The sequence below is a fragment of the Dunckerocampus dactyliophorus genome, chromosome 13, assembly GCF_027744805.1.
Source record: "Dunckerocampus dactyliophorus isolate RoL2022-P2 chromosome 13, RoL_Ddac_1.1, whole genome shotgun sequence".
NCBI lineage: Eukaryota > Metazoa > Chordata > Actinopteri > Syngnathiformes > Syngnathidae > Dunckerocampus > Dunckerocampus dactyliophorus.
This window is the reverse complement of record NC_072831.1, coordinates 5210723-5234091: the sequence shown is the minus strand read 5'-3', so window position 1 is coordinate 5234091 and position 23369 is coordinate 5210723. Positions and strand designations below refer to the sequence as shown.

Below are 23369 nucleotides of genomic sequence, written 5' to 3'. Positions count from 1 at the left end.
GCAGACCTACCTATGATAGACCCAGAAAGTCAACTTCTTGTCATATCTTTCTGTCACTTTTTCCGGGTGAATTTCTGATCAATCTATTGGCTGACACGCTTTATTTGATTAGGAACAGCCTTTGCACAGGTGATTTGTTAATTTTAATTTTGTGACTTTTTACACTGACACAGCATGTGTTCGAAGGGAAGTTTAAGTCTAAATTCATCTTTCATATGATGAAGATGGAATCCACAGTTTAAACTTACCCAGCATGCAGTGAAAACAATCATTTCACCGGTGAACTCACTTGTAAAGCTCAGCAAGGAAGCAGTCAAGAGATTGGAGCTCTTCAAATATGGCTGGAGAACACAAACGTGCAATTAGAACATCCACCACACAGCACTGACTTCATTTTCAAGAGTTTCAAGAGTTTCAAGAGAGTTTTATTGTCATGTGCATAGTACAACAGCAGTTATACCATGCAATGAAAATCTTATTCTGTTCATTCTCCCAAGAAAAGAAAGAAAACAAATGAAAGAATAAGAACATAAGAAACATAAACACATAAACATATATACCAATAAATTAAGCAACAACAACAGACGAGACATTAATACAAGTAAATAATACAAATAAATAAATAAATAAAGTGCTATGAGTGTGTGCGTGTGTTGCGTGCGGCGTGTGCGAGTGCTTCGTTGAGGAGCCTGATGGCCTGTGGGTAAAAGCTGTTTGCCAGCCTTGTGGTCCTGGACTTCAAACTCCTGTAGCGTCTGCCTGACGGTAGGAGTGTGAATAATGAGTGTTGTGGATGTGTGCTGTCCTTGATGAGGTTGTGTGTTCTTCGTAGGACTCTAGATTTATAAATATCTTGCAGTGAGGGGAGGGCTGCCCCAACAATGTTCTGTGAGGTCTTGATCACCCGCTGGAGTGCCTTCCTATCACGTGTTGTACAGTTACCGTACCAAACAGTGATGGAGGCGGTAAGGACACTTTCGATAGTGCATCTGTAGAAGCAACTCAGGATTGTGGTGGACATGCCAAATTTCCTCAGTCTTCTCAGGAAGTACAGTCTCCTTTGGGACTTCTTCAGAATTTGTTGGGTGTTGTGAGACCAGGTGAGGTCCTCGCTGATGTGTGTGCCAAGGAACTTGAAGGTTTTCACCCTCTCCACCTCAGTCTCATCAATAAACAGGGGTCTATGCGGCTCCTTTTCCCTTGTTCTTGGGTCGATGATCATCTCTTTAGTCTTATCTGTATTGAGAAGGAGATTGTTATCACGACACCAAGCTATGAGGTCCGCCACCTCTCTTCTGTATGATGTTTCAACACCACCAGTGATCAGTCCGATGACTGTAGTGTCATCTGCAAATTTAATGATGCTGGTGTTGTTCTGGGAGGCCACGCAATCGTAGGTGAAGAGCGTGTAGAGGAGTGGACTCAACACACACCCCTGTGGGGTCCCAGTGCTCACAATTCTTGAGCTGGATGTGCGGTTGTGGACTCTGACTGACTGGGGCCTGCCTGTGAGAAAGTTAAACACCCAGTTACAGAGGGAGGGAGACAGGCCAAGTGTGAGGAGCTTATTTGTGAGTTTGTGGGGGCAGACTGTATTAAAAGCAGAGCTATAGTCTATAAATAGCATTCTGACGTATGTGTCCTGGCCCTGTAGGTGAGAAAGGGCTGTGTGGATGGCAGTGTTGACTGCATCATCCGTGGACCGGTTCTGGCGATATGCAAACTGTAGAGGGTCCACGGTTGCCGCCGGGATGCTCTTTTTGATGTGGGTCATGACTATCCTTTCAAAGCACTTCATAACAATAGGAGTGAGTGCTATAGGGCGATAGTCATTCAAGCAGGTCACGTTGCTCTTCTTGGGTACGGGCACTATGGTGGTGGACTTAAAGCAGGTCGGTACAGATGCTTGTGCAAGCGACAGGTTAAATATGTCAGCAAGCACATCAGCTAGCTCTGATGAGCAAACCCGAAGTGCACGTCCTGAGATGTTGTCTGGCCCTGCTGCTTTTCGTGGGTTTGTTTTGTTCAGAACCCTGCGCACATCAGCTGATGTCACCATGAGAGGTGAGTCCTGTGTGCTCCCCAGGTTCAGCCACCCTCTCTGCTCATCAGGAGTTTGGGTGTCAAAGCGGGCATAGAACTCATTCAACTCATCAGGAAGTGTGGTTTGGCTGGACGTGGCTACGCTACTCTGCTGTCGATAGTCTGTGATGTGCTGGAGCCCCGCCCACACGCGCCGAGGGTCTGAGGTGGAATAGTAGCCCTCCAGCTTCTGTCTGTACTGTCTTTTGGCCTCTCGTATGGACCTCCTCAGGTCATATCTGGCCTTTTTGTAGTCATCAGCGGTGCCCATGACAAATGCAGTCGAACGAGCACGTAGCTTAGCCCTTACATCACAGTTCATCCACTGTTTTTGGTTAGGGTATTTTCTGTAATACTTGGTGGTGGTAACAGTCTCTATACATGTGCTAATGTAGCCAGTAACAGCGGAAGCATATTCATCCAAATCAACAGTACAATCTTCCCTCCCCGCTGCAGTTTTAAACACATCCCAGTTTGTGCAGCCAAAGCAGTCCTGAAGTACTTGATCAGTTTCTTCATTCCATACTTTAACTGCTGTACGTACAGGGGGAGCTTTTTTAAGAAGTTGTCTGTATGTTGGATAAAGGAATATAGAGATGTGGTCAGCCTTTCCAAAGTGGGGTCTTGGAACAGCCTTCAAAGCACCTTTCATGTTGCTGTAGACTTGGTCCAGGATGTTATTTTCCCTTGTGGGAAAGCTCACATGCTGGTAATATTTGGGGAGGACAGTCCTGAGGTTACAGTGGTTGAAATCGCCAGATATAATAAATACAGCGTCCGGGTGTTTGGTCTCGTGTTTATCAATGATGTCATGCAGGAGGCCTAGTGCATTAGCAGTGTTAGCTCGTGGTGGGATGTAAACAGCAGTTAAATACACAGCGCTAAACTCACGAGGCAAATAAAAAGGTCTGCATTTCACCATCAGCAGCTCAATGTCCTGCGAGCAGTGCTTTTCCATCGTCTGTACGTCTGTGCACCACCGTTTGTTTACGTAAACACAGACGCCGCCACCTCTGTGTTTACCAGACGCTAAAGTCCGATCTCCCCGGTAAGCAGCAAATGATTCCAACTGGATCGCCGAGTCCGGTATATCCTCCGTCAGCCAGGTTTCTGTGAAGGTGAGGACACAGCATTCCCTGATCTCACGTTGAGCTGTAATCCTTGCTCGTAGTTCGTCCATCTTGTTTTCAAGAGAGCGGACGTTGGCTAGCAGCAGGCTTGGTAGCGGTGGCCTCGTCGCTCTAGCTTTTAGCCTAGCATGCAGGCCGGCTCGCTTGCCTCGTTTACGCCTGGGATGCTTTGCTCGCCGGGTATTCAGCTCACCAGGTCCGCAGGCTGCTGCGTTCTCCCGGCGCAGAAGAAAGGCAAAGTCTGAGAGGCTAAATGAAGGTTCATGGTGAACCCTGCCGATGTTCAAAAGTGTCTCTCTGTTGTAATGTACTGCGTGAGTGTGTTGAATGTCCAAAATGAACAATAAAATAGCAAAAAATAGAAAAACACGGGAGAGTGTCACAGAGACGTCTGCCACGGAGGGCGCCATCTTTGATCTGTGATTTGTGAAAAAGTGTTGGCCCCCTTCCTTATTTTTTTGTCATACTTAAATGTTTCGGGTCATCAAACAAATTTAAATATTAGTCAATGACAACACAACTGAACACAAAACGCAGTTTTTAAATGAAACTTTTTATGATTAAGGGAGGAAAAAAATCCAAGCCTACATGACCCTGTGTGAAGAAGCGATTGCCCCCTAAAGCTAATAAGTGGTTGGGCCACCCTTAGCAGCAACAACTGCAATCAAGCGTTTGTGATAACTTGCAATGAGTCTCTTACAGCGCTGTGGAGGAATTTTGGACCACTCATCTTTGCAGAATTGTTGTCATTCAGCCACATTGGAGGGTTTTCCAGCATGAAGCACCTTTTTAAGGTCATGCCACAGCATCTCAATAGGATTCAGGTCAGGACTTTGACTAGGCCACTCCAAAGTCTTCCGCCATTCAGAGGTGGACTTGCTGGTGTGTTTTGGATCATTGTCCTGCTACAAAAGCCAAGTTCACAAACAGATGGCCGGACATTCTCTTTCAGGGTTTTTTAGTATGCAGCAAAATCCATGGTTCTATTTATCACAGCAAACAGCCCCAGACCATCACACTACCACCACCATATTTTACTGTTGATATGATGATCTGTGACAGTAACCAAGCCTGGGTGTGACTAGAGAAACTGAACTCAGGTGTGATAAACCAGTTAAGATATGTTTTAACAGGGGGGTCAATCACTTTTTCACGCAGGGCCATGTAGGTTTGGATTTTTTTCTCCCTTAATCCATCCATCCATCCATTTTCTATACCGCTTCTTCCTCATTAGGGTCGCGGGGGCATGCTGGAGCCTATCCCAGCTGACTTCGGGTGACAGGCGGGGTACACCCTGGACTAGTCACCAGCCAATCGCAGGGCACATATAGACAAACAACCAATCACCCTCACATTCATACCTATGGGCAATTTAGAGTCGCCAATTAACCTCACCTGCATGTTTTTGGAATGTGGGAGGAAGCCGGAGTACTCGGAGAAAACCCACGTGCACACAGGGAGAACATGCAAACTCCACACAGAAATGCCCAGGGGGGAATCGAACTCCAAGCTGTTACTGTGTTGGCCAACGTGCTAACCACTAGACCACCGTGCGGCCTCTCACTTAATAAGACAGTTTTATTTAAAAACTGCATTTTGTATTCAGTTGTGTTGTCATTGACTAATATTTAAATTAGTTTGATGATCTGAAACATTTAAGTGTGACAAACATGCAAAAAAACCCAAAAAAGAAATCAGGAAGGGGGCAAACACTTTTTCCACACCTCTGAGTTTCAATAAATATTACAGCATGTGTACTGTACTTGTAATGTACATACATGTGTGTATGGGTTCAATCTTACAGCTCTTTTCCGTCCACACATGAAGCTCCTGGGCCAATTCTGGTATCACCAGGAAGGTTCTCCAACCTTGGCGCTTCTTGGATTTTAGAATGTCACCAAAGATGTGGTCTCCAATGTAGACAATATCTTTGCCCTTCACCCCCAACAAGTCACACACCATGTCAGAAGAACCTGTTGGTCCAGACAAACAAGTCAAAAATTCATTGAATATTATGACACTAATGATCAAAATTTTGAAACCAGTTGAATAATTGCAAGAATTTACTTTTTGCTCTGTTCGCTCTTAGGAGGGTTTAAGTAGATCTTCAAAATGCAAAAAGAAGAAATGGAAGTGACAAGCATTAAGAGAACTTGGCTGTTCATCAGTTGATCAAAACTTTTAAGACCACAGCCTATAAAAGCCAAAATCTTCACAAATGTGGATTCAATGTAATTTTCTGTCAGCTGTTCACACTGTCATGATCTCTTGATGGCAAAGGCAAAAAAGCTTTCTCTCTTCGAATGCGGTCGAGCTGCATAAGCAAGGCCTCTCGCAGCACGCCATTGCTGCTGAGGTTGGACGTACTATGACAGTGATTTTAATCTTCTTGAAAGATCTTGAGGGTTATGGAACAAAAAAGACCCCAAAAAATGTCACCAGCCCTGAGATGCAGACAATCCTCAATCCAAGACACGGGACAATCCTCAGCCAAAATGAGGGTTGTGACTGGTGCCGTGTGCAGTCCAATAACCATCAGACGACATCTGTGAGAGAATGATTTTAAGTAGGGATGTCCGATATTGGATTTTTTGCCGATATCCGATATGCCCATTTTGCCCAACTCTCAATTTCCAATTCCGATATAAACCGATATGTGTAACATCACATATATCCTGCCGTGGAATTAATACAAAGTCTTCATCTAGCCATTGAGCAGTTAAGCTCAACATGCTCACCTGGCTAACGGATACAGCAATTAGCTTCTCAACGTGGCTGTAAAGAACATTGTACAAAATTGTAAAACATCTGAGAAATACTTACGATTAGGCATGGCTCGAGGAACCGGGTCTTGCACGATAGTAAGGGGCTGGTTATCAAGTGTGGTACACACATTTTCCGATTTAATTGGAATTGGGAATTGGAAGTATTGAAGGAAGAAGTCTTGGTTCCGCCTCCCATAACCAACGCTACATCGCTTACTTGTTAGCCTTCAAGTTGTTTATTCTAAACTTAAGTGCTTCAAACGGAGTGGGAAAGAAGGACAAAGTAAGAAGCCAAAATCCCACTTCCACACGGAATGTGAGGAGAACCTTTTTCTCTATGTCATGTCGGACATGCAATGGCTGACTCGATGCAGTGTGAAGGCAATGTAACCTAAGGTATATCTGTCATCAGTGAAACATTACTGACGCCGAGTGACCAGATACTACATATAACTTGTCTCGCAATATTTTGTGACCAATAATAGGCCATAGTCAACCACGAAACAGCAATGCTTCATGAATTAATTCATTTGTGTATTAATTAATTAAAAAATTTGTGAGTGAGGGAGCGATGTTCAAACCACGACATATCGAGGGACGACTGTATACGTCTATGGGAGTCTCTGTGTCTTTTTCACTAGTTTTGTTTTTGTTTTTCAACTTCTTTGCCAAAATGAGGGCCCTGCAACTTTCTTTGGTTCCATTTTGGATTATTGAGGTGAGAAACACTGCTGAATTCAAGACAAAAAAGGAAAGCGGTGATGGTTGATCTCGCTGCCACACCGTGTCTTTGGGAACAGTGAATGAAGTCAGTCAGTCAATGAAGGTAAAAGTAACCTTAAATATTCATTTAGCCCTTTCAGTCTTCATTTATATGTATTTGTATGCATTTCCAATAGTTTTTTGCATGTCAAACTATAATTGTAAAACTATAAAAATGTGTGTTAACGTTTTTAGAGTTTCTCGAGTGGAATGATTTAATTTACATTATTTCCTATGGGAAAAATGTATTAGGTTAGCATCCGTTTCAGTTACAGTCAAATTAATGACGCTAACCAAGCTTCCACTGTACAAGAAATTAATAAAAAGGAACAAAAAAATAAAAGTCACAGCACTAGCAACCTTTCTATGTCAATATTAAAACCACTACACTGCTTTGTTATTACTGTTGCTTTCATAGGAGCAGATCCTTTAACACGTTCAAAAATACTGTAGTAACCTGGCAGCTACTGTATGTGTAGTGTTAGAGTTTTGTGGTTTACGAATGGCTTTGAATCTGATGTGTGTCCTGACTGTGTGGATGCTGGGGGAGCACAGCTGAGTTTACTGATGTTGTTTTGGCGTGGTTCGGCAGACTCTAGACCGTTTTGTTTTTGCAATAGATTGTTGATTGACCACCTACTCGTCGTCCTTGCAACGTCCGGGTAATGATGGTCGCCAGAATCCAGTGTTGAGAGTAATGTGGCTGCGCGTGAGCCGCACGTAGTGTATCCTTCTACTCTAACTTGTTGAACCAAAATTAGGTTTTTAATTAATTTATAGGTGCATGTACATAACCATTACACCCTGTACCCCAAGGACCACCTGTAGATAAATCCTGTATATTCCAATAAGTGAGAAGAACATCCACAAGAGATACAATGGTCTCTGGGAAATTTTGTTTTCTTATCACAACAACAGGCTCTGCTTTAACGAGTGAAAGATGCCAAATGTTGTTGTTCAACTCTTGAGAGTGAAAGATCACGAGAAACAGAAACATTTCGATGTATGCCAGAAATGATCTTATGCATTTACCTCCAGAGTACACAATCCCATGCTGGAGGGGACCAGTATACGTGCCAATCTTCAGTCGACCAGTTGTCTGAAAGACACAAACATAGGCTGCGTATCAATTGGTGCACTTGCATACTTACACTATGGCCCTGCTCTACTAAGGTCTACTAAGATAATACCGAGCGCTAAATTGTGTGAGCAAGCTAAACAATAGCACGTACAAGTGGGTGTGTTGTGGTAATCTAGTATGATCGCTTGCGCAATTATCAGCAGGTGCAAAATCGAAATACTGAGACGATGAACCGCCTTTCGATTCCCATCCCTAAGTACTACGCTATCAATATTCACACACTTACACTGTACACACTCATTGAAGTGCACTGATGGAAGTATTCCATTTGAGACACAGCCAAAGTCCAGTCTTACCTAATAACTGATTGATGAGGGATACCAAGAAACAATAAACAAATGTCTTTAGTGTTTTCACAGAAAAGATACATTTATGCAATGATTGATTGACACTCACAGTGTCAACCTGTCGCAGGACTGTTCCCTCTCCAAAGAAGACAGGCTTGCGAGCGTCGACCAGGATCAAGTCAAAGTATGACTGCCACGGCCTGTGGGCTGTACCCGGCTGCAATACGAGCAAACACACGTTACAAAAAGACGCATACGTGCATATAGTTGTGTATCGTATAGAAAAAGGTGTCTCATATACTGTACAAAGCAGGGATGCTCCGATTGATCACCCATTAGTATTGGACGATTTCTGTAAAAAATATGTGATATGCCGATAAATACCTTTCACATCCAATATGCACGCAGCGACAAACATTACTTGCGTGCTGTGTCACATAAGGTTGCCAACACCAGTACTGAGTCGATGAGGGACTGACATTGTCCCGTATTGCCGCGAGAATCAACACTACTCCGTAAAACCTCAATGGTTTCAGTTTGACAGCTTGACACAGGCTACGCCAATCCATGCCAGCGTGTTATCCGCCTAGCTTCTCGTCTTCTGTCTCCAAATGTGATCTTTTTTTTTTTTTATAAACAAACAAACAATGTGGTTAGTTTGGACCTCGTTTTTGTCCCACAGGGAAGTGGATATCACGTTCATGGGGTACGTACTAACTTTTTTAAGTGTCACTGAACAATTTTGCTCTCTTGTTGTCATTATACTAATTGAGTCTTGTCCTCAAAACACTATTTGTGTGTGGTTGTTTAATGAACATAAATACATTGTGTGTCCAGTCGTATGAAGGTGATACTATCACATGGGTCTCCTCGCTTGCCAGGTGATTTTGAGTAGCTCACCAAAGGGTCAAAGAATATTTGCTTCAACTGTCAGTAGTTTTTTTTTTTATTATAACTGCTGAATTCATTTATGCCTTTTATGACCACAAAATAGCATAAAGTGGAGAGTGGAGATCTGCTTGGTGTGCAATGTAGCAGCGTACCAATGAAATGTTGCCAGTCATAAATACAACACAAACAGTTGACAGCTCTAAAAGTGATAAAAGTTGGAGACTCCTGCAACCTGGACACTCAATTTATTCTGGTTGAAGTTGAGTAGGACAGATTTTTTTTTTTAAAAGGTATTTATTTGTGTTATTTTATTCAGTTCATTTTGTTACCTTGGACAAAAAAAAAAGATTAAACAATTTTATCCCACGTATTCTACGACCAAGTATTGGGGCCACATGGAAGTTGTACATTTCTGAGAAAAAAATACGTAGAATACGAGAATAAAGCAGTACATTTACGAGAAAAAAAAGTCGTCATGTTAACTTTTGCCCAATGCCAAAGGTCACATAAGTCCTCCCTTTTCATTGCTGTCTCCTGCAATGCCTGTTATAACAGAGTATTAAAATAATCTCAAATTTCCACAATAAAGTTATTTTCGACTTTAAAGTCATCAATTAATCAACAAAAAATTAACAATAAAGTTGTACATTTCCGAGAACAAAGTTGTAAATTTACGAGAAAAAAGTCTTAATATTACCTTTGCCCAATGTCAAAGGTCACATAAGTCCCCCTTTTCCTAGCTGTTTCAGTCAATGCCTGTTACAACAGAGTATTAAAATAATCTGAGAGTCGTAAATTAATCAACAAAAAATAATAAAGTGGTAAATTTACAAGAAAAACCTCTCAACATTACGAGAATAAAGTCGTAAATTTACGAGCAAAAACTTGTAACTTTATGTTACAGGCATTGCCTGAGACAGCTATGAAAAGGGGGGACTTAAGTGACTTTTGGCCTTGGCCTTGAGTAAGGAAAGCGGAAGTGTGAGCGCCACATGCGGGAGAAAGGCTAGCCATGCTAATTTTGTTTGTGCTTGACTGCTGTGTTTTGCTGGCAAGTTATAAATAAAAGCTTACCTGAAGCAAGAGGAAAGTTTCTATCCTTCCTGAAGAGCTATGCTCTATTTTCCCTCCGACACGTATGACACCATGACACGTAATATAACTTTATTCTTGTACATTTACAACTTTATTCTCAATAAGCTCAGATAATTTTTTTTCAACGTGGCCCTAATACTCCGTCGTAGTATTCGTATTACAGTGTTCCCTCGCTACAACGCGGTTCACCTTTTGCAGATTTTTTTAAGGGCAATTTTTCATGTTTTTTTTTTTTTTTAACAGCCTATGTAAAACGCGCATTGTGTTGTGCGTCCTTGTGGTGCAGTAGAGCGATCTATCGGCGCTCTGTTGTATGTGTCTGTTATTGTATTTACTAGGGTGTTGTATGCTCATGTGAGAGTTGAAGATGTGTGCCGCTGGAGTAAAGCTGTGCTCCCTCCACCTCCTCTCACTATGTGTAGCCGCTAAATATAGAGCCACAACAGTCCTGATTGGCTGAGGGAGAACACACCCTTTGTGTTCTGTGTTCTGATTGGCTGGAGACCATTGTCAATCAATCTCTGTGGCGCAGCACTGCTGTGTTTCCTGTTGCTCGCGATCATACTTGTACATGCTGAAAGAAGGCAGAAGTTACGCGGCTGTAGGGCGCCATTACGGAATAAATGAATCTTCGGTTCATGGAGGAGGAGGACGAGGAAAATAGGACGACAGCAACAGTGTGTTTTAAAAAGGACCCAAAAACGTTTCAGCGGAGTGGTTCCAGGACGAAGAGGCACAGTCAGAGGAGTGAAACACACACGAGTCACTTAATCATTTCTTGTGTCCAACCAAGCAGGCTGATCATTCAAATTCAAAGGAAATGTGAACTTTGAGAGTGCTTAAACAAGACAGAAATGTGAGAAAATGTTAATGCCCGTCTGAGAAAAGTGTACGATGAGGGGTTTTACAGCCTTAAAACATATATAATCATTGTAAAAAATGTAAGTTGGCTACTTTGCAGATTTCACTTTTTGCAGTCTATTTTGGGAACCTATCTCCGCGAGAAAGGAGGGAACACTGTACCCAAAACATGCATGGAATCAAATTCAGGTTGTGTCAAATAATACAAAAATAATACAAAAAAACAAAACAAAAAGGGACAATTCGCCCAAAAGTTTATTTTTGAATAATTATTTATATGCCAGGGGGCCTTGGAATTGTCTAACAGCGGCCCTGGCCAATATCACTCATCATAAATAAATCTGGCCAATATCACTCAGAGATTATTGGTATCGGAATCGGCAGCATAAAACCCTAATTGGAGCATCCCTGGTACAAATGATTGATGGATGAGAAATGTTTGTACCTTTGGACCATGAGGGAAATTGAACAAGTAGGTCATAATTTTCTAAAAGAAAGCAGAAGAAAAGCAGAGCTAATTGTGGTACATTGACTTGACTAGTACGCTTGACTTGTATATTCTACTCCCTTCCAAGCATGTCACCTCTGTGTACTTGTAGTCACTGTTGGTTGCCAGGAATATTTTGGATACTTCACTCATGCGACTGAGTAGGAGAGGAAGCTTTGGCTTAGTGGAGGGGGGGAAAACACAACAAATGAGTAAACACATCAAAATGCAGTATTGTATAAAGTATACTAGTAATATAGAAATATAAATATTGGCTAGGGCTGTGAAATGAGGACAATTTTTAATCACATTAAACACAGTTTGAAATGAATTAATCATGATTAATCACCATTTGCAAATATGTGTGAAATATGCCCATGTTTACTGTATTTTATGAAGAAAAAGATAAATGAAAGGACACAATTATATACATATTTGTACAGATTAACAGCTCCAAATGAACTGAAAATTGTACTCAAGCTCAAATATTCACGTCTGAAAATGTATTTGCCCAACACTAGTCTCTTTAATAGCACATTTGATACTCACTTTAACTCTGTTATTACGAGCCATGAAGAGTTGCATTCAATGACACCAAGTAATTTATGTTGAATTCACGTTTTGAGTGTAGATTCATTTCTGGGTTTTCCGAGAACACTTAAATGCATCAAATTGTGCTTCCGCAGTAAGAGTTATGTCGGGGAGTGATAAGAATATGCAGTTATTGTTTTTCTTTGTCTTTCCACTTATTTAGACCACACGTTAGACAAGACAAGACATTATTGTGTTTTTCGGGGTGTCGGTGAACACACCTCGGTGTAGTCTAGTGACAATGAGGAGTGAGGAATGAGGATTATATGGTGTTGGAACTGCGCTGCTGTTGATGTGTTCAGGTCAGAATAAAGTTATGAAAGAGTGGCAGACTGTGTGACAGTGTGGGGATGCCACACCTTGCTTCCGTCTGCCGTCATAACAGAGACGTGTGGCTTGACAAGATGCGCATGCGTTCATGACACTAAAAATTTTCACATAGTGAAATAAATGACTGTGATCGGCTGGCGACCAGTCCAGGGTGTACCCCGCCTCTCGCCCGAAGTAAGCTGGGTTAGGCTCCAGCATACCCCCGCAAACCTAACAAGGATAGGCGGCATAGAAAATGGATGGATGGATGGATGAAGTAAATGACATTTTGACAGCCCTAATAAATATACCTTTCAAAAATACTACTACACATGTAGGCGTGCCTTATGCATTGCATCGTTATCACCCAGTGATATGTTCCTGTGAAGATGGGACTATTTACTGATCAAACACTGTGTGGATGACATTTTTTTTCAACCCGCCAAAAAAAAACAACAACCCAGAAGCATTCCCATGTGGACGGGGCCACTTTCATAAAGATCTCTTGAAAATACATGTTATATTCATGGTGATGACTCCTATTATTAGGTTTTATTTGGCACTTTGTGCAGCGTCTATGACTATCCTGAAAAGTGCTTTTTAAATAAAGTGTATTATTCCAATTCTTACTACATGCATGTTTTTGGGAAGCAAACCAATGCTAACCCCGCACAAAGACCTTCCAATGGAGATGCAAACCCTCCATCTCAACATGCCAACATGCGATGCTCATTGGAAATATATTGCAGTAAAAGTAGCCATTTTATTTTGACAAAATAGCAAAGTGAAAGTAAAGGTCAGCCCCAAGGTCAGTACAAAAAACAAGTAAAGTACGGTATCACTATACAACACTGTGGCCATGTTATGGGCGAATGAACTTTTGATCAATTCACAGAGTTTGCTGAAATATGAAGCTTACCTGGATATTTACTTGTACTTACATCTTTTACCACATACTTTTCCAGGTTTTCAACAGTCTTTTCTTTTAGGGACCCCTTTGAAAAAAATAGTGACAGTCAGTAAATAATAATTGTATTTATTTTAATATACAGTAATCCCTCGTTTATCGCGGTTAATTGGTTCCACACCCGACCGTAATAAGTGAATTTCTGCAAAGTTGTATTATTGATTCAGAAATTTCATATATTTGAAGTTAGGAGCATAGAAAACCTGCTTACGGTTTTCAACATTATAAATGAAATGACAACAATTCTGCAAAGATGAGTGGGCCAAAATTCCTCCACAGCGCTGTAAGAGACTCATTGCAAGTTATCACAAACGCTTGATTGCAGTTGTTGCTGCTAAGGGTGGCCCAACCAGTTATTAGGTTTAGGGGGCAATCACTTTATCACACAGGACCATGTTGGTTTGGATTTTTTTTTCTCCCTTAATAATAAAAAGTTTCATTCAGTTGTGTTGTCATTGACTAATATTTAAATTTGTTTGATGATCTGAAACATTTAAGCGTGACAAACATGCAAAAGCAAATAAAAAATCTGAAAGGAGGCACACACTTTTCCCACCACTGTAGTTCTTCGTGTTAGCTGCTACAAAACCATGTGCTGTATCTTGGTTTCTACACAGGTCAGTTATGTAAATAGAACACTGTTTTTTTTTTTTTCGAAATACATATGTTTCGTTATGTGCATTGTTAGCTCCCACATGCTAGCTGTTTTTCTCTCTTTAGAACACACAGAAAAGGGAAAGAAATGTGTGGTCATGTTTTATGTAAGGATTGTGGAGTTTTCCTTTAAATAATTAAATTGGTGAGTTTTTCTCATACCTCGTGTTGCTGACTATTGTTCAATATTTGAGTAATATCACTAGTATTATCACAAGAATAAAAGTATGTATGATTCGTGTTGATATTAGAACAATATCTGTATCGGACAATATTCAAGGCTCAATATCGGTGTTGGATCGGAAGTGAAAAAGTTGCATCAGGACACGCCTACCATAGTGAACCACAAAACAGCATGATTTATTTACATAGTTATGAAAAACCGTGAAAGTGAAGCCAAAAAATTTGAAGCGCAAAGTGACGAGGGACGACTGTATTAACTACTTTTGAATAGATTATTATTGTTATAATTATTAGTGTTGAGTGCTTTAGATTAGATTGCTAATTTACCTTGAAATGAACCCAGTCCACAGCGTCTCGAACGTCCTGGAACATGCTTTTATAAGACATGAAGAGGTCCCCATCTTTGAAGCCCATCTCACAACTATGTAATATCAACATCCGTGATGAGATAATGCAGTGCAAGTACAATACTTATGAGAGAGGAATATTGCACTTCAACATTATTTTCCATGAAAGAATCCCAGCAAGACCAGCTTTGCGTCCTGCAGGAGCCAGCATCATGGACGACATGCAACCAAGTATCGTTATTACCTTGAGTATCGACAACAGTTACTGAAGAAGTCAACTAAGCAGGCGAAGAGGTAGGTTTCTGAAAAGGAACATTTCAACATAAAGTATTGCAAATACAGGACGCAAAATGAACAACTTCAAACATATTCTATCCAAACAGCATCACTGCCTTGGTAGATGTCAATAAAATGGTGAAAATATTTGAGTTTAGAGTATCAGAATTAACCACACAACTTTCGCTGCTGTTAATACTGAATTGGACATTATGCCAACATAATGCCCCCAGTTTGTCTTGAAAATATCAAAGAAAAGAAACTTTGTTGTGTTTTGCTTGCAGTACAAAAGACAGACATCCATGTCAAGAAGTTGATGTTATTACCAGGCAGGTTGAAGAGAGTGTTGAGGATGGAGAAGCGGTCTGTGTCGCCACGCTGAATAAATTTGTTGGGGTAGATCTCTCTAGTATCAGCCCTATAGACAAACAAGGTATACAATAAACTATTTACATGCATACAGTGGTGTGAACAAGTGTTTGCCCCCTTCCTGATTTCTTTTTTTTTTTTGCATGTTTGTCTCACTTAAATGTTTCAGATCATCAAACAAATTTTGATATTAGTGAATGACAACACATGTGAAAACAAAATGCAGTTTTTAAATCAAACGTTTTATTATTAAGGGAGAAAAAAATCCAAACCTACATGGTCCTGTGTGATAAAGTGATTGCCCCCTAAACCTAATAACTGGTTGGGCCACCCTTAGCAGCAACAACTGCAATAAAGCGTTTGTGATAACTTGCAATGAGTCTCTTACAGCGCTGTGGAGGAATTTTGGCCCACTCATCTTTGCAGAATTGTTGTTATTCAGGCACATTGGAGGGTTTTCCAGCATGAACACCTTTTTAAGGTCATGCCACAGCATCTCAGGTCAGGACTTTGACTAGACCACTCCAAAGTCTTCATTTTGTTTTTCTTCAGCCATTCAGAGGTGGGCTTGCTGGTGTGTTTTGGATCATTGTCCTGCTGCAGAACCCAAGTTGGTTTCAGATTGAGGTCACCAACAGATGGCTGGACATTCTCCTTCAGCAAAATTCATGGTTCCATTTACCACAGCAAGTCTTCCAGGTCCTGAAGTAGCAAAACAGCCCCAGACCATCCCACTACCACCACCATATGTTACTGTTGGTATGATGTTCTTTTTCTGAAATGTGGTGTTACTTTTACGCCAGATGTAATGGGACACACACCTTCCAAAACGTTTAGCTTATCTCGTCCGACCACAGAGAAATGGCTTTATAACGTTTTCCAGACTGACAGATTTCAATTAATCTCAGCTATGTTATGTTTTAATGGGGGGGAAAATCACTTTTTCACACAGGGCCATGTCGGTTTGGATTGTATTTCTCCCTTAATCATAAAAAAGTTTCATTTAAAAACTGCATTTTGTTTTCAGTTGTGTTATCACTGACTAATATTGAAACTTGTTTGATGGTGCGAAACATTTCAGAGGGACAAACATGCAAAAAAAAGAAGGGGGCAAACTCTTTTCACACCAGTGGACATATACTGTACTGTGCTGTTTCAGTACTATGATGTATAGCAAGACCTGACAAAAAGATCTAAAACCACTGAAGCAGTGAAGTAATCTTGTGTCATTCTCTGGGGAAAAAAAAAATTCTCACCCTCTTAAGAAGTTGAAGCCGTGCACACAAACCAGGATGTTGCCATATGTATCCACTTTGAGCAGGTTGCCATGCATTGTGTCAAAGATCAGGCCTCTGAGGAACAACAGATGGAGGTCAATGTGAGTAAACTTCAACTCTATCACCATGCTGTTAACAGCACCCTGCAGAGACCAGCACAAACTGCCTCCAACAAGGAGTTGCAGACCCATGAACAACTGTGCAAAACACAAATATCTGAGAGTGTGCAGTTTAAGACAGGGATGCCTCACGAGTTGTCTGCTACACTGTGTTTATGTGGACAAAGCCTTAGCTTGCTAGCTTCCTGTTGCGAGAAAACAATGGTAATTAAAAAGAAAAGGGGAAAAGGTGTTATTGCAGCCGAAACTAATTCATGCATGACAACAGTCAGTAGATCCGAAATCGGAGAAGTTACAAGCATATTAAAGGATCGAAAGGCATGCCGTGTACGAAAAATACGTACATGTTGGCAGGAAATCCAGTTACCAACTGCAACTGCACTGAATAAGACTCACCAAACACCATCAACAGCTCATGAGGCAACGGCATGGCAGACAAAAGACCCCAAACTTAAGCAGGAGTTACATCCTGACGTACGTGTTACCACACGCATGGGCATTTTGAGAAAATGTGTTACGTAGCACGTAGCACGTAGGGGAATTAGGGTATCAGAGGGGTTGCAAGCGTGTCGTACTTATGGAGCAAGTCATTTGTGACACCCCCTTGCTTGCCACTCGCCCTCCGTTGGCAGCTTTTAGATCGTGAGTGCGGCGTGCGACTCGCGCTTGCTTGGTGTGCTTTGTAAGCCTGTCGTACATTTCACTCACCGGGGACGTACTGTGTGTGGGCATTGTACGAGGCTCGTGAAGCCCACTCACTTCGATTGCAAGATGGCCGTACTGGCTTCCTACGGCACCTACGGCTATCGTGACCGAGAGAACCAGAGTGTACAGCGGGACGAGCCGTCCGCCGTGGCTGGGTAAGGTGCAGTAATGTCAGATATGCTATAAGAGCAGCCTCCGTGTGTCCACATCTTCACTGTTAGCTCGTGTTTGATGAGGACTATTTAGTGCAGCTGCCATTTGACAACCTGTGAGGCATGCCTGCCTTCAACAACACACTTAGATATTTGGCTTCTTGCACAGTTGTGCATTACTCCTTTATTTTTGTCCTTGTTTAGAGCCAGTTTGTGCTGCTCCCTGAAGGGTGTACTTTGTAGCATGGGAGGAGATTTAAAGTTTCCTGAATAGCCTTCCTGAAGAAGCCAACTTTCCGCCCAAACTTTCAGGTGTAATGATAAAAATAAAAAAATCAATGAAAAAAATTTAAATAACTACATCAGATTTTATGGAAATGGATATCAAGAATAACATTCAATAAAATAACATTCTCCTTTTGTTAATTGAACGGTTCCCAGCTGTGCCACACAATTGCAAAAGTCTTTTGTTATATTCAATTATATAACGATTAACTTGATTTAGCAGCCATACCCGAGAGCAGTCTTCCATGCAAAAATGTAGATCATTCTTTGAACTGTACATTGTCAAATATTTGACGATACAATCAGAATAGCTTGGGTATTCGTATGTGTTTGCTTTGGAAAACAAGCACATTTGCAACTGATCCCAGACTTTAGAAAAAAAAAAAAGCTTCCCAGTTTAGGGGACTGACCGAGTCGGGAAGGAGGGGTCATAGACAAAGTTGAGCAGTTCCTGTGGATATCCAATGGAAACGAGGCGCTCCACCGTCAAGTCGAAGCCAAGCGATTCATATTCAGGAGATTTATACACTTCAAACAGCACACAGGGAGATGAGTCTTACAATATAAACCAAGTGTGCATGCAGCCTCCCACTAAACTTACCTGCCAGAGTGTAATCCATGTCAAAACCAAAGCACTTGATCTTCTCCATTGCTAAGCTTCGGTTGACAAAGACTCTGAAATGGCAAAACAGTGTTTCAGGTAAGTCAAAGGGCATAGTAACAATATACAGTGATGTGAAAAAGTGTTTGCCCCCTTCCTGATTTCGTATTTTTTTGCATGTTTGACACACTTAAATGTTTCAGATCATCAAACTAATTTAAATATTAGTCAATGACAACAAACTGAACACAAAATGCAGTTTTTAAATGAAACATTTTACTATTCAAGAAGAAAAAAATCCAAACATACATGGCCCTGTGCGAAAAAGTGAACCCCTAAAAAAAAACATAACTGAGATTGAGATCTATCAGTTTGGAAAAGGTTATAAAGCCATTTCTGAAGCTTTGGGACTCCAGCGAACCACAGTGAGAGCCATTATCCACAAATGGCGAAAACATGGAACAGTGGTGAACCTTCCCAGGAGTAGCCGGACAACCAAAATGACCCCAAGAGCGCAGTGACAGCTCATCCAAGAGGTCACAAAAGACCCCACAACAACATCCAAAGAACTGCAGGCCTATCTTGCCTCAGTTAAGGTCAGAGTTCATGACTCCACCATAAGAAAGACACTGGGCAAAAACAGCCTGCATGGCAAAGTTCTAAGACCAAAACCACTGCTGAACAAAAACAACATTAAGGCTAGTCTCAGTTTTGCCAGAAAACATCTTGATGATCCCCAAGACCTTTGGGAAAATACTCTGTGGTCTGAGGAGACAAAAGTTGAGCTTTTTGGAAGGTGTGTGTTCCATTACATTTCTTAAAAGTAACGCCGCATTTCAGAAAAAGAACATCATACCAACAGTAAAATATGGTGGTGGTAGTGTGATGGTCTGGGGCTACTTCAGGACCTGGAAGACTTGCTGTGATAAATGGAACCATGAATTCTGCTGTCTACCAAAAAATCTTGAAGGAGAATGTCCGGCCATCTGTTGGTGACCTCAAGCTGAAACCAACTTGGGTTCTGCAGCAGGACAATGATCCAAAACACACCAGCAAGTCCACCTCTGAATGGCTGAAGAAAAACAAAATGACGACTTTGGAGTGGCCTAGTCAAAGTCCTGACCTGAATCCTATTGAGATGCTGTGGCATGACCTTAAAAAAGTGTTCATGCTGGAAAACCCTCCAATGTGGCTGAATGACAACAATTCTGCAAAGATGAGTGGGCCAAAATTCCTCCACAGCGCTGTAAGAGACTCATTGCAAGTTATCACAAACGCTTGATTGCAGTTGTTGCTGCTAAGGGGGGCCCAACCAGTTATTAGGTTTAGGGGGCAATCGCTTTTTCACACAGGGCCATGTAGCTTTGGATTTTTTTTCTCCCTTAATAATAAAAAGTTTCATTTAAAAACTGCATTTTGTGTTCAGTTGTGTTGTCATTGACTAATATTTAAATTTGTTTGATGACCTGAAACATTTAAGTTTGACAAACATGCAAAAAAGTAAGAAATCAGGAAGAGGGCAAACACTTTTTCACAGCACTGTATGCGGATCAAACCCTGAAGATGCATTCCCTCCACTCTGTTATATATATTTTCGATCTTTAGTTAATTTGAATGCATATTTCAGTTAAAATATGCGATGAATATTGCATATAAATTTTTTCATCACATGCATTGGATATGTACGCTAACCTGTCCATCTAAGAATGAATAATAACATAAAATAAATATTAATATTTGCCCATTGAACTTTATTATAAATGTATTTTCTGTATGATTCCAATCGCTTCCAACATTTTGTAAAGTAAAAATTGCAGCATTTCAACATTTCCTGAAAAAACAGGGAAGTAACTGAAGATGAGGCTGCTGCGAGTGTCTCTGCTCGGCTTAGTGCACACGCCCTGCCTACCGTCTGACTGAGTTAGATCATGGCGCCTGCCTGTTTCTGTTTGTCAGCATGTCATCAATATAGTCGTCCCTCATCACTTTGCACTAATTTCGCAGCTTCACTTTGTCATGTTATTTTTTTTTTTTAATAATTACTTTATAATTCATGCTGTTTCTTGGTTGACTACAGCCTTTTATTAGTAAAAAAAAAAAAAAAATGCAGATTTAAGCAGATTTTACATAATTTTGGCCTAAATTTGTCTTTTTTTTTTTTTTTTATAAAAATGAATACATATAGAAGACATTCAGAAGTTGCATTCAAATACATGTTGTTGCAATGTATTCTACACTAGTCACTAGGTGTCAGTAATGTTACACTGATGAGACAATAGCGTCTGCAGGAAGAACTCTGTGATAAAGTGACTTTGCCAATGCTAGCATGTGTGAGCATCGTATTTTTTTTTGAGTCACACTTTTTTCATGGTTGAGCTGGTCATGTAACTTGTACTCCAAAGCGACTTATATATGTTTTTTTCACACTGACAGCCACAAGAGGTGCTCTAGGCTTGTGTGCCAGTGTTACATAGTGTATGTTGTTACACTTCAATGCCCCTAGATGGCACTAATGTGTTAGGCATCTGCGGACTATGTCTGTTGTATGGAGGAGCTGTCAGTCGTGCTGTCGCTATGCTAGAGACAAGATGTTGCCGCCCGCTCTGAAATAAAGCCACCCAAACAAGAGAATAGTTTCTCTCTTTTTAGTTGATATATGACGATATCATAGACAGTATCTGCTACTCCTATCATTCCTGGAACACCGAAAATTTGCAAGACAACCGAGGGGCTATCTTATACATGTTTTTTTTTCCCCTCTTCATTGTGCATTTTTGGCTGGTGCGACTTATGGCCCAGAAAATATGGTAAATATGATGTCTTATTTATGTGTTAAATGGCTTATTTTCTGTCTTTTATATCTACTATATTGGATAAATACGAGTGTAAAGGTGACTATAAGGGTGTTATTTTGTGTCTAGAGGACTCTAACAATGTTAAAACCCATATATAGAAGGCTGTAAACAGTTTTTTAATGCTCTAACTACGAAAATATTCAATTTAAAAATAAGCAATCCTACTTCACGGAAATTCACTTTACTTTCGGATCTGGAACCAATTAAGCACGATAAACAAGGGATGACTGTAAAATAATGTTGAAGTAACATTTATTATACACCATGACTTTCTACAGCCTGTGTAATGTCTTTAATGTAAGTATGACATCATTATTCTTTGCTCATCAGACAATACAATACATAGAAATGTCATATGGGAGGCACTTGCAGTACTCTCCTCATCCTGATGGCATGCATGAGCTGGAAGGTACTTGTCGCTGCTGTCCTTCCATAGAGAGTTTTTTTTTTTTTTGGATTGCAGCAAGTCAAAATAAAATATTTCCATGCTCTTCTGAATAAATGAATTATCCTGACTGCCAAGATGGAAGCTTATACTGTACTGCATATCCAGACTCATTCGACTTCTACAAGTATCAGAACGTTTCCTGGAAAAGGATAGGGTGCATGTACTTCATATATCAACATGTGTTTACACCGGTGAAGTGAGTATAATGAGACAGCGTGTGCCCAACCTTTGAGCCCTCGAATTTGTCAAACTGTGGCCCTCTTGGTTATTGATCATGTAGTTCTGCCCTAGATTGATGGTGAATCAGTCAGTACCATTGTTTGTACAGTAGATGGCTCCCTCGTCCCTTGCAAATTAGTAGCACAGTCATAATACTTAGACAGGACTAATGAAGAATGTGGGGGTGTAACGGTACACTAAAATGTAATTTCGGTTCGGTGCGGTTCAGTTTCTTGAAGTGCTTGGTTCGGTAAAAAAGGTAGAAAAATGACTTACAATGCTTTTATTGAAAATAGATAAAGGCGACCCATTTGGGTGATATTTCAAAAAAATTAGACTGAGTTTTTTTAAAAAGAAAAATAATAATAAAATAAACTGTTGTATTTAAACTATTGTTTAAACATTGTGGCAAAATGTAACAGTTAAATAGCTCTCTGTTGCACGTGAAGTCCAACCATCTGTCGTAAGTGAAATAGCGGACACATGTGATAGCTCGTTGATGACATCACTTTTAGCTTTGTCATAAAGTGCTGGTATAACTTTCTGGCTAAAGTGAGGACGTTATGGCATTTCACAGCAAGGATCAAGAACTTTAATCACATACACTCATGGAAAAATGCTTAGCTGTAACTCTTATGAGCTAATTTTGTTGTCATTGTTATATTTGTCCCAACAAAGGTACCTTTTAGTTGTACCAGGCATGAACTTGCTGTTCTCTAACGTAACAGTTGTGCATATCCCTAACTTTTTGTGAGTAGTGTATATGCTGAAGTTATCGGTGTTTGCAGTAAGCTGCTTTTCTTTCTTGTAGTTGTAACATTCACTGCCGGATGATGCCGTTTAAGTGTGCCAACATGTTAGACGTATTTCCTGCAGCATACCCGATACCCGTTGAACAATGACGGCACACAACTTTGGATTGATCCACTTGCCTTGTCCATCCGAAATGTTAACAGGGAAGCCAAAGTGATCCCAAACAGAAGACCATAGTGAGATTGGAGGGTCTTCCAGCTCAGGTTTCTTGCTTGCATTTGCCATGATGCCATTTGTCACGCCTGGGAGCTACCCGCGTTCCTCCCCGACACTCAGATGCGTCCGTGCGGAATCTCAGAACTTCAGTTCCGCGTGAAGCGCTTAGATCACTCTAGTAATACATTTAAATTTCATGAGAAAAAGAGCATAAAATATAACCGAAACGGTACGCAAGGCGACCAAACCAAACATGCAGAACCGAAGCGGTTCAATACATCCATGTGAACCGTTTACACCCCTAGAAGAATGAGAATGATTTTTGGGCAAAGGGAGATGTACTAAGGTTACATGAGGCCCATTTGGGCCAAATCATAAGGAGCAAATTGAGAGTTAGTTGGTTACTTGGTTGAGGGGTGAATTGTAGATCCAACACACTCGGGGAAATCAATAATTGACCTAAAGGAGCTGTAAGAAGACCAATCACATGGATGTTCGTGCAAAATTGGGGTTGACTTAAAAGAGACACGCCCTAGTTTGGG

The 23369-nt window shown here is 40.9% G+C and overlaps 1 protein-coding gene across 4 annotated transcripts in view; it reads right to left on the bottom strand.

Annotated features, from left to right (window-relative positions):
* Positions 1-23369, bottom strand: part of nt5c2a (5'-nucleotidase, cytosolic IIa) — a 30845-nt gene that overhangs the window by 2812 nt on the left and 4664 nt on the right. For 3 of the 4 annotated variants that reach the window (XM_054796785.1, XM_054796786.1, XM_054796783.1), the window contains exons 3-15: positions 18337-18410; positions 18146-18263; positions 16454-16549; positions 15155-15246; positions 14797-14854; positions 14533-14626; positions 13343-13396; positions 11598-11681; positions 11460-11501; positions 8277-8384; positions 7772-7838; positions 4991-5185; positions 290-341 (exon numbers count right to left, since the gene is read on the bottom strand). In XM_054796785.1, coding sequence (XP_054652760.1) covers positions 290-341; positions 4991-5185; positions 7772-7838; positions 8277-8384; positions 11460-11501; positions 11598-11681; positions 13343-13396; positions 14533-14626; positions 14797-14854; positions 15155-15246; positions 16454-16549; positions 18146-18263; positions 18337-18410 — 1134 coding nt within the window. The remainder of the gene's footprint in view (positions 1-289; positions 342-4990; positions 5186-7771; positions 7839-8276; positions 8385-11459; positions 11502-11597; positions 11682-13342; positions 13397-14532; positions 14627-14796; positions 14855-15154; positions 15247-16453; positions 16550-18145; positions 18264-18336; positions 18411-23369) is intronic. The other variant, XM_054796784.1, reaches the window with a different exon arrangement.